The sequence below is a fragment of the Botryllus schlosseri genome, chromosome 9 (assembly GCF_051294905.1).
Source record: "Botryllus schlosseri isolate E-star chromosome 9, Bs_hap1, whole genome shotgun sequence".
NCBI classification, from domain to species: domain Eukaryota; kingdom Metazoa; phylum Chordata; class Ascidiacea; order Stolidobranchia; family Styelidae; genus Botryllus; species Botryllus schlosseri.
Window position 1 is genome coordinate 6,377,865 of NC_137244.1, and position 10,943 is coordinate 6,388,807.

General features: G+C 39.2%; 1 protein-coding gene across 1 annotated transcript; it reads left to right on the forward strand.

Annotated features, from left to right (window-relative positions):
* Nucleotides 1–1,932: 1,932 nt before the first annotated feature.
* Nucleotides 1,933–10,451, forward strand: LOC145446665 (uncharacterized). The gene is made up of 7 exons (XM_080325016.1): nt 1,933–2,153; nt 4,462–4,587; nt 5,744–5,800; nt 8,549–8,641; nt 8,703–8,873; nt 9,581–9,698; nt 9,760–10,451. The coding sequence occupies exons 1-7, from the start codon at nt 2,103–2,105 to the stop codon at nt 9,864–9,866; spliced, it is 723 nt and encodes a 240-aa protein (XP_080181142.1). The 5' UTR covers nt 1,933–2,102; the 3' UTR covers nt 9,867–10,451.
* The last annotated feature ends 492 nt before the right edge of the window (nt 10,452–10,943 follow it).

The window sequence follows — 10,943 nt, forward strand, 5'->3', positions numbered from 1 at the left end:
AATAAGCTATAGTCTTACTATGATGTTTATTTCTTATTTTTGTTGCTTTCGCAATATCCTGACCTTTAACCCCACGCGACATAATTCTGTTCACGAGCGTGATTGTGAATTTGAAACTCCAGCAGGTTTACTACTTTTAGTTCTCTGCGTGAAAAAAAAAAAACGAATTCGCGCGTGTGTTAGGTAGGGTTACCATACGTTCTCTTCTAAGAGGATTTGTCCTCTTTTTTGACTTTATTGAAAGTGTCCTCGGAGGACGCCTAATTGTCCTTTTTTTTAAACTTCTGGTTAAATGTACGTGAAAATTGAACTGAGATATAGGAAATCAGCGCTCAACTAACGGTCAGTCGGGATTTTCGAGACTTGAGCCAGGAAAATGACCCTTTTTTAGTCAACCAACGGAAAACCTGACAGAAAGTCGGTATTTGAGGAGTTGAGCCAGAACGATGAACTTTTATTTAGTCGACCAACCACAAACTCGGGAACATTTACCATTTTTTCCGGATTTTACGCCAGTATTTTAAGTATCTTTTCAGATTCCCAAAATATGGTAACCCTAGTGTTAGGTGGATTCGTACTCGATACGTGTAGAAGCATAGCAATATATTGTAACGTATGATGCTGTCAGTATTGTGAGTCCTGGATGTAAAGCAAACCTAGAATCAGCACATCTTTGAACAGATCGTTGCCCACAGATTCAAATTTTCATCCTCTTGCAACAATCGGCACAAGATATTTTCATCACTAATTTTGACAAATTGGTTACTGAAGACGGCCATAGGTTATGGTCTTGTCAATATTTCTGACGCATATAATAGTTTGATTTAAGTATACAATTATATGATCTCCATATTTCCTCAGGCACTAGGCCTAATTAACTAAAAATATTGCGTTTTGGCTAATAATCTCTATTTACTATAGTGCGGCCCGCGAATGGACTCAGATGTTGAATGCGGCGCGCGAGCCAAAAAGTCTGCCCACCCCTACCCTATAGATACCTCCAGATATATTAGAGGAGTTAAGTAACGAAGTACATCTACTGTTTCTGAGTACTCAAGTAGTTTTAGCCTACTTTATCTTCTACTTAGCAGTTTTCAAGTCAAAAATACTTACTTCTTGCACTTTTAATTATGTAAAGCAGCGAGTAGTTGATATGTATGTCTGCATCACCTTTTGTAGTAGAATCGTCATAACAGCGCCACGAAATAGCCCTTGTGGCACGGTAGTTGGATTTAGCTTTGAAAATTGCATCCATGTTACTCGCCCGCATACATTTTGCAATTTCATATGGTAGAAACCTCCGATTATAACTGCTAGCCGTTGACTAACTCAACTTTTGAAACTACTCCGTTGAGAACATTTCAGAACTTCATTATTTTAGGGTTACCGTATTTTGGAATCGGGAAATTAGGACACTTTTATCACGTCAAAGTTAGTTTTCCAAAACGGAAAACAGTAGGTTTTGATATCTGTTGCTGGAAATCTTGTTGTGCAGTTGACTAAAAATGGTCATCAGTCCCGCCTTATCCACTCTCTTTACAGTACCTCTGTGGTCATTTTTTAGACTTGACTACCGCGTAATCCATCGTCTATCTTTTAGGCCAAAATTATTTAGGTGCTGATCTTTGTGCATGTCTGCGTCTCGAGATATGCAACAGCATGCTTAATTATTCAAAAGTTTTGAAGGATGTTTATCATTATGCAGGCTATAGCCTACTTTCAATGTTAGACAGTTCGTGTTCGTCCGGTCGTGATTTTCGATCGTAACAAAAATGTTTAATAAGCACTATTGTGACGGATGTTAAAACGATTACTGTCGCAACGTATCGTAAGTCACATTTCTTAAAAACGAGAATCGTTAAACTGAGCAAACATCCCCATTAAACTCGCCTTTATGTCTATTTGGTATCCAATGGGACATCTCTACAACGCACACCTGTAATATCGTATACGCCTATTCGTTAGTATGACATAGGCGCCCTACATATACGTGAATTTATAGGCGCATTAAAAGGATCTGCTGGGCTTGCCACGGGAATGCCAGAAACCAAATTGTCCAAATTGAGTTATCTTTGCAGTATGCTCTGCGTGAAGGAAGGACGATGAACATCAAGCCGTCAAGGAGATATATTTTCGTGGTCAGCGGCTTGGGGGTGAGTTTACAAAAATGGATCCGTGATTAGTGTTTGCTACATGTTTCCCTTGTTATATCTGGTCAGCGAGGCAGGTCGAAAAAGAAAATTATTGATATTTACGGTTCATTTGAACAAAATGCAATTGAATTAGTATTCATTCACGTCAATGATTTGGAGCCGACACTTTTCAAGAGTTACCGTCAGCTATAATTAGGGATGTGCACAATGGTTCATGGCTGGTGAGGCACGGACCCCCCCCCCACACACACACACAAACACGCACGCAAGTAAAGTAGCCTACCTAATAAAGAGCTCCAAAATGTGAATAACAACAGCAGCGGGTATAGAGAGCATTTTCTTTGCACACTGATAGCCGTTGCAATTTCACATCATATAATTCATGTAGGACTGGTCGCTATTGTGCTAAATGGGTCTCTTCGAGTACCGGTATAAATTATTCGAAGCATAAAGCAACGACAATGCAGCCTATGCAAGTAGCAAGACCCGACAAAGAAAGCACTCCCAAGGAATGGAAAGAACTAGTAGAAAGGGCCGCGGCTTCAAAAAGAAAAGATCAACATCGAAAAGAACTGTGACATCGGGCACTCTAGGCCGAGGTGGATGTTAAAGTAAAGGGTCGCTACTGATGCGTGTCGTTCGACATCCTAATATCTGTTCATGATATCGCATGGTGTCTTATCGCATAGTACATTGTGTGTGACTTGTTCAGGTGAAAAATATAACCCAACGATGTTATGTTATGTTATGTTATCACATATCCCAGTTTGACGGAAAATGCATAACAGCTACATAAGTAAGGGGATGTATTTGCTCCGCATTACGTATTGGCCGTCGCTACTATATGATTCCTAGAAGACAGTCAAGACTGTTGTATTCTGAAATCGATAGCGCGTTTCACTGCGCTGCAATTGTCCAATTGTTAGCTAATAATGCATGAGGCAGATTCGTTTGTGCCTCACCTGGCTATTGTTTCTCGGCGATGGCATTGTCTGTAATAAAGCCGAAAGTCACCTTCCCTGACGATTTTGGGGGGATTCTGGTGGTCTGACACAGTTAATATTTGGATTTTCGGAACCAGTGTGATGATAGCATTTGATTGATATCAGTTTTATTTACTACATCTTAGGGGAAATTACATGCTGTGAACTCCTCCTAATGTGAAATTGGAATCTTTCATCGGCATTCGAATATAGCAGATACCAGATTTAAGCTTCTCGTTTGATAGGGTTACTAGGTATACCCACTTCGTTGACTCAGTGGAAAATTATCCATTTACCAGTCAAAAGAAATGAGACACATATAAGTATTGTAGTTAAGCCTTTCAAGGACAAATTTTATAGTTTTATACTCCTCTTTAATCTTGGTACAATGACCAACTGATACAGGAGAAGATGAATTTCCGTTTTGGAAACGTACAATTTTTAGGCTTGACAAACTGCTTTTTTGACAAAAAAATATTTCGCATCATGCCATGTTAATATTGAGAGAATGACTGAGAATGACATGAGGGTTCTTCATAGTCAATTAGCCATTTATGCGCAGTATAAAATTAGAAAAAACTAAGATTTTCTTCCCACCAAGTGGAATACTTAGGGGTGAATACAGTAATTTTGGGCTTTTTTAGGGGTATAAATATCTTCTGACAGAGAGCCAATCTGACAAAACTAATGTGATATTCGTAATCAGCAACCTCAAAAACCCCAGAAACGGCTCTCAGATGTTCTGCCTAAATTTTTATTTTTATTTTGTTGACCATGCAGTGTAATCATCGATTCATGGAGGGTTTTCACAATTTTCACTTACTCGCCCTGACGACAGGTGAGGCAGTGCCTCACCTGCCTTATTGGACCGCACGTCACTGCTCGCATCCAACGGTAACCTTCGCGTCGAATAGTGAGAGACAATTTTTTCAAGTACTGAAATTCTGGTTTCGGCACTTTCTTCCCGTCGCGAAAGTCCCACCCTCCAAAATATATCTGTGAAATTTACACGCAGCATTATGGTATAACGAACAGAAAATAACCAATTGATTCGGAATCGAATGGTGCATTTCTGGTCATATAGATTGAAATCATTTTTTTTTTCGTTTTAATATACGTATAGCAACAGAAGTTGTGTTGATAATGGACTGAAATATTATTGAAGGCTCAAGGGGTACAAGCGCTAAAAAGGTTAAGAAACACTGACCTATAACATATCTTTTAGTGTTGCACTGTGATGCAGATACGTATTTTGTAGGCCTGCATGTTTCTATTAGATGTATTGGTTATGCTCCAGCAATGTATATCACATATGTTTCATTCAGATCGCGGAAATCGCGGCGGGTACCTCAATCTTTTGCCTGACGCTTGCCTCTGCGGAGACACTGGCGAATCCTTCGGCGTATTCACAAGAGCTATACACTTACGCGTCGTTTGTTGTTTCCAGTTTGGTGAGCTCGCTCTTTGCAGAATGTGCGATATTTTGCACGCAAGCACGGTGCCTCAGTGGCGGTCACTTTATTAATAATAACAAGGCGTTCTTTTCTCTCCTAAAAACGGAAGATTTTGATGATCCCAAAAAATTAAGATTGTGACATATTTTGACTTTAAAAAACTTCATTTTGACAAAACTTTAACCCCACGTATATAAATTAGGTGTTTTCGCACATAATGTTAGAATTGTACTACTTATCTTCATTTCTGGTTGGAACTGTCTGTCCTTATGAAGTAGTTTGGTGTTTTTTGACTTAATAACTGACAAATTTTTACCTAAAAAAACAACAGCTTTATTTAACGAAATCTGGAACTAAAGAATTCCAGTACGCATTATGGTGAAAATAATAAAAAATTGTTGTAGTACAACGAAAAATACTTTCTTACATTCTAGGGTAGAAAGTGTCTGTTCTTTACTAAGTAACTTGCCAAGAATGGAGAAAGAACGTTCAACAGCAGCAGTTGTTTTTGCTATTACCACTGAAGTCGTGCGTACACTGCTGGTGACGCACCGTGTTTCTTCATTCTGACAATGTTGTCCGCCTACATCACAATTTTCATCATGCGTTTCTTCATATAAGAACCAATGCCCACGCAGTCCTGCTTCAGATCGGATATTGCGGTATACGTTTCACATAACACCATGTCCACCTATTTGTTTCATTTGACCGTTTATGATTTACAATTAGTAGACAATGGGCCGTCTATAACGGTAGGCCTGTAAAGTAGGCTACAAGCTGTAAAATGTCTAATGATAAGATCACCGACAGTGCAAACAATTTTGACAATTTTTTGATCTAATGCTATAATTTTGACAATATTTTGACTAATTTTGACATGTCAAAAAAATAATCGCCGTTATAATATTACTAGCCACTGTCTTCCACCATATGCAAATTGAGGTTTGGTAAGGTGCCTTTGTCGGTCCAATCACGCGGATAATGCGATACAAGTATAGGCTATATGCGTTGTTAGTACTAAACAGACATTTGTCAATATATAAACCTCGCCTGAAGCTGAACCTGGAACATTGTGCAAATGTGCAAAATGTACACATCGCATACGAAATAATTTGAAATTATCCTCTTAATATTATATATTTTACCATATTAGACTATTGCTACCGGGATCATTGCGATTGGGTCGGTGAAGAGAGCGACTATGTGTTACGTGAGTATCGATAAGTATGGAAATTATAACATTATGCGAGCATTACTAAGCATTGGTCACGGATATCTATGGTATATGCTTATGGCCATAGTACTTTGCATTTGCAAGTGTCCGATATCGCAACTCATGGGAAGTCCTACAGATCGTCTCAGTGGCATACTCGTCGCCTACTAAGGCAAACAAATCTTTTGCACAACTCACCACTTCACAAATTATTATCATTATGTATTGTCGACTGATTTTGAATATAATAACGATAAATGGTAGATATTATTTGTTTTGAAGAAACAGTAATCCTATCGAACGACTGACAATGTGACGCCATGTGACCCTCTACCAAGTACCGGAGCTAGACATACCAAGATCAGCGGTCGTTTTAGAACTTATGAACATGTAGGGTTACATTTAAAACACATGGCTGTTTAAATACTTTGTTTAAAACATGTTTTAAACAGTGCTGTAAATAAAGGCCTTTTAAAAAATGTGTTTTTTCAAGTTGTATAATTATGCCATAATTGTGTAAATACTTTATAAAACATGTTCTATGAGCCTACGGATGATTACCAGCGGATATAACCGACGTATACGATATGGGATGGTTGGAAACTGAGCTGACGAAACCTGAAAATAGTCAGTTCAACAGCTATATAGTACGTAGGTATTTCATCAAAGGAGCTATATTTACTAGGGATGGTGTGAACGTGAGGTTCACGTTCGGGTTCTGTGTGTGAACCTCGGAAATTTAGAGGTTCGCGTTCACAACAGAACCTTGGTAGGTTCTGCACTGTGAACCTTTTTCATATATAACGATTTTCACTTCAATAAACATCGTTGGTTTAAATTTATTGCATTTCAACTGCAGGCCACTCCATGCATGGTGCTGGCAGCATAAAAAATCAACACTAAACGAGCATGCACCTTGACAATCTCAAAAGTTTCACTTGCTTTGTTGCAAAAGTTTGCTCGAAAGATCCAGCTTTCCGTTTGTAAATATTTAATGACTCTCTGCTGCGAGCTTGACCCGCAATCACAAAACATCAAGAGCGAAATAAGCTATGTAGTCAGCGAACGATGCTTATTCAACCAATCAATGAGATTGATATCGTTTTCTGATGTAAAAAAATCTAGCAGGCGCACGGGGTCAATCTTGACTTCATGTTTACTGTATCATTAAAACCAAATCGGGGCAATTGAGGAGTTGGCTACTGCTGTATATCTTGCTAATGGGGTAATATCAGTAGCAAGCATAGATACCCGGTTCACACTCTGATCAATGTCAATGTAGCAATACTTGGATGCCGAATACATTTTCCGGTCTGTCATACGTAAAAGGGGATTCGAGTCTGATTTGAGTCAAGTCATGACTCGAGCCATCCCAACACTGCTACAAGGCTATATCCGCATCTTCCTTGCCCGCCGGCATATGCACGTCATGTAATCATGGTATGCATATGCGCAGATCGGGTGTATGTATATCATGATTCGGTGTATATGCTGCAAAACATCAAAGACAAAAATAAACTTTCCTTTCCTTATATTCCCTGGTAAGTCCTCGTCGAAATTGTTGGCAAAGCGGCGGAAGATATTGATTTATGGGATTATTATATCATTGGATTGCCCCGGTTGATATATTTAACGACGTTTAAAACGTCAATATCTACTTCAGCATTGTGACGTTATGTTGCCCGAGTCGTCACTAGGTATCGTGTGCATTAATAGAGGCTATCATTTCTTTGAAGGATAGGGTTGGAATTAGCAATATGACGTCACGTGACGTCATGAGGTTCACGTTCGTGTTCACACAGAACCTTTCGGAAAGGCTCGCGTTCACACGAACCTGAACGTTTCAGAGGTTCACACCATCCCTAAATTTACCCTGTATTTTCAATTGCCAATGTCAATATCATATGACGTCATAATTGAATATTCCTGACGTCATGGCTTAACAAAAAACATCCAAAAAACAATTAAAAAATGTTTTAAACAATGGCCTTGTTTTAAATATGTTTGTTATAAATGGATTTTTGTTTTAAATGCAGCATTGCACAATGCACATTCATCAGTCTTGTTGTTCCATGAACCGCCGGAGGTCGCAATTTTCACTTAGCTCGTTCGTTTCTGACTCTTGGCCTACTCAGAGGAAGCATATGCTGCCGGCCCTGGCGTTCGTTGAAAATACCACCCGAATTTTGAAATTGTTTCAATCTTTTCAATTATATTTACTGGAAATCTTGTGTTGACTAAAACAAGGTCATCACTTCGCCTTTTTCACCTTTTTCAGTACTTCTGTGGTGTTGATTAGAAAAAAGTCGTCACCTCACATTTTGCCGCCCCCTTCAAAGTCATACCCGCCAAGTGGCTGCTACGCCACTGGGCCTACTACGAGTAATACCCAACGTAGATGATGCTTGTCTGATTGTTTATGATGTGGTTGCTATGGGTTCGCGCCATGAGCCTTTCCCAGGAGGGTCATGGAACAATTTCAAATTTCAATTTCAAACACTTTCAAAAATATATCATCTCCAATTGTACTGCACTATAACAAAAATATCAACAGTGTGTTAAAAGAACAAAACAATTATTATATAATTTACACACAAACCGAAAAAATATGTAATGAATATTTATTAAAAATCAGTGTGCTGGCTTCTACTGTTGCCTTCAGATGCCAGTTTAAAAATGCGAGACTTCACTTGGAAATTCATTAGGAATGATTTCGTTTGTTTATCTATCGTCCTTCCCTCTCAGATGCTGCTTTCCATGATTATCTCCACAGTGAACGCATTAGGTACGTTCGCTTTAGCAGGACTTCAGGCGTTTGTGATCACATTCTGGAACAGGGTAGCTTATGATGCGTTTAGAAACGTATCTCAGGCGCTTACTTCGCTGTGTTTCATTTCAGAACACCGACCACCCGATAACGAATTATACGTTGGCGGCTTTGATTATCGGGACATTAGCGTCGTCTGCTTCGTTTTTGATGGGAGTTACGACGATTTGCATTACATGTACCGAAGTGGGTGCTTATGGAATCACAAAAACTAAAGTGCAACCTTTGGAAACTGTATCTGAGGTAAACTAGTTCTTCCGGTTTCATAGCAAACATATTTAGGATGGGGACGAGGTTACAAAATAATGTAAACAGTTGTAGATAATGTGACTTGCGTGCGAGTTTTAGCATCATAAAATGTTTTGAGAGCACTTCGTGCAATCTTATTTTGGGAATGAAGTCTCTTTTTGTTCCAGTGATGGGTGTGCCACTAAAGGCCTGCCATTTTGTGAAACCATAGGGCAGATTGTGCAGTATTATGTCGCGATGCAGCAACTTACAGAAACGCGGCACAAGTGTGCACTGAGCAGTGGTGGGGCCGTGGCCTTGTCAAATATGAATGAACCATACTTATTTACTCATTCACTAAAATCACCGTTTGTAACTTGGCAGGAGACTAGTTAACGGAGGGAAGAAATATATTTGGACATCCAAACATGTAGGGGTGACACCGGCCTTGAAGACTTCAGTCATATCGGATCTCCCTAATACCATATAATGTCAGTTTGCCAGCTATAAGTTATCTCATTTCATGACTTGTATGGTTATTAATATCGCCTTCTGTATTTCATGGCTGACAAAATAAACAAACCTTCTCTCTCACTCACTATTTTAATTCGTACGCCGGAGCATCAATAGATTATATATATTTTGAAGAAATATTTCTGATGACAGTCTTTACGACCGCATTGATACGCTGAATTCTGCTCCCTAATCCTGTTTTGTTCCAGAAACCTAAGATAAAAACAACAGCTACAAAGTCAAAGGCCAAAGAGACTAAAGAAAACTTCGCGACAGATGCAGTAAAAAGAGAAGACCCAAAACCACCGACGCCTTTGCCATTACACGGTGACGACGACCGAATGTGATTTAATTTAAACATTATTCCAATTCTACCGATGTCTTACAGCCGAGCGTCCAAAAACTTCAAAAAATGCTGCAGACCAATGGCCTTGGGATGAAATACCTTTGTCTACTACCAAGCAAAGTCAGCCAATTTATGCAGAAGATACATGATTGCAAAACCAATAGCCTACTCACCACCATGCAGTATTTGGATTTCATCGTATAATTTGATCTCTACAACGTTGTCGTGTTAGCTTGTCAACTCAACGGAGCGCGGCATGGCAAATAAGAATGCAGATACGGATCATCATCATCACCATCATCATTATTTTTACATGATTATTTCGATTCGAGATACATTGAAAATAAAGAAAGAAGTCCGTGCGACTTGGTGAAGTCATTCGATAATATTCCCAATCTTCGAAATACTATATCATCCACGGCATTTTTCGTAATAGTCATTAGGCGCTACTACATCCGGTTTCCTAGGCTGCATCGGATACCTAACAAACTGATACGATGGTACCTTATAAAGTGGGCATATGAGTTTCGTACCGCTCGCGACAGGGATTAAGCTACACCTAAACGGTTATTCGTGGGGATCAAACATTCAGTCGGTTTTGGTTTGTCAAATATCGCATGGGCTATCGTTTAAATGTCCTCCTAATATCACAAGCCGGTACCATAAAGATGATTACCACAGTATTTTGAAAATCATTTAGCTGCAGTTCAAATACAGTCGCTTTCTAAGAGAAATGGCTGATGTCAAAACGCTTATCACGCCTTTGCGACCATACTATATATCAGGTGTAGGCAAAATGCGGCTCTTTGAGCCTTTGATTGCGGCCATTGTTTCGTCATTTTGCTAGAGAAGTGTACTGATTTAAACTGATGCATTCTATCCGGTATTAACAATATGCTTGTTGGAAAAGTTAGGGGAGGTGCACTACAGTGTTAGAACTTTGCAAGAGAACTCTCGACTCGAGTTCACTCAAACGTTTAACGCACAAGAATGATGCATATGATCATTTGGTCAACAATGAGCTTGATATAATTAATCACGGCAGCGCAGGTCACGATTATTTCCGGGCTTGCAATGGTAGATACGGCCCTTCCATTTGTATTGTAAACGCTAGCAATTACTGGAGAGTTTAACCAAGAAAATGTCGTTGAGTGGTAATTGCAAGAAAAGAAAGCATTAACAGGAAAATGTAACTTTTCAAACAGAATGGGAGGAAGACTTTGCAT

Excerpts from the sequence above, each read along its gene's own strand:
- LOC145446665 (XM_080325016.1), top strand. The coding sequence starts at position 2,103 with ATGAACATCAAGCCGTCAAGGAGATATATTTTCGTGGTCAGCGGCTTG. Across the intron at positions 2,154-4,461 it reads TCGTGGTCAGCGGCTTGGGG|ATCGCGGAAATCGCGGCGGG; the intron begins GTGAGTTTACAA and ends TGTTTCATTCAG. Across the intron at positions 9,699-9,759 it reads GACGCCTTTGCCATTACACG|CCGAGCGTCCAAAAACTTCA; the intron begins GTGACGACGACC and ends GATGTCTTACAG.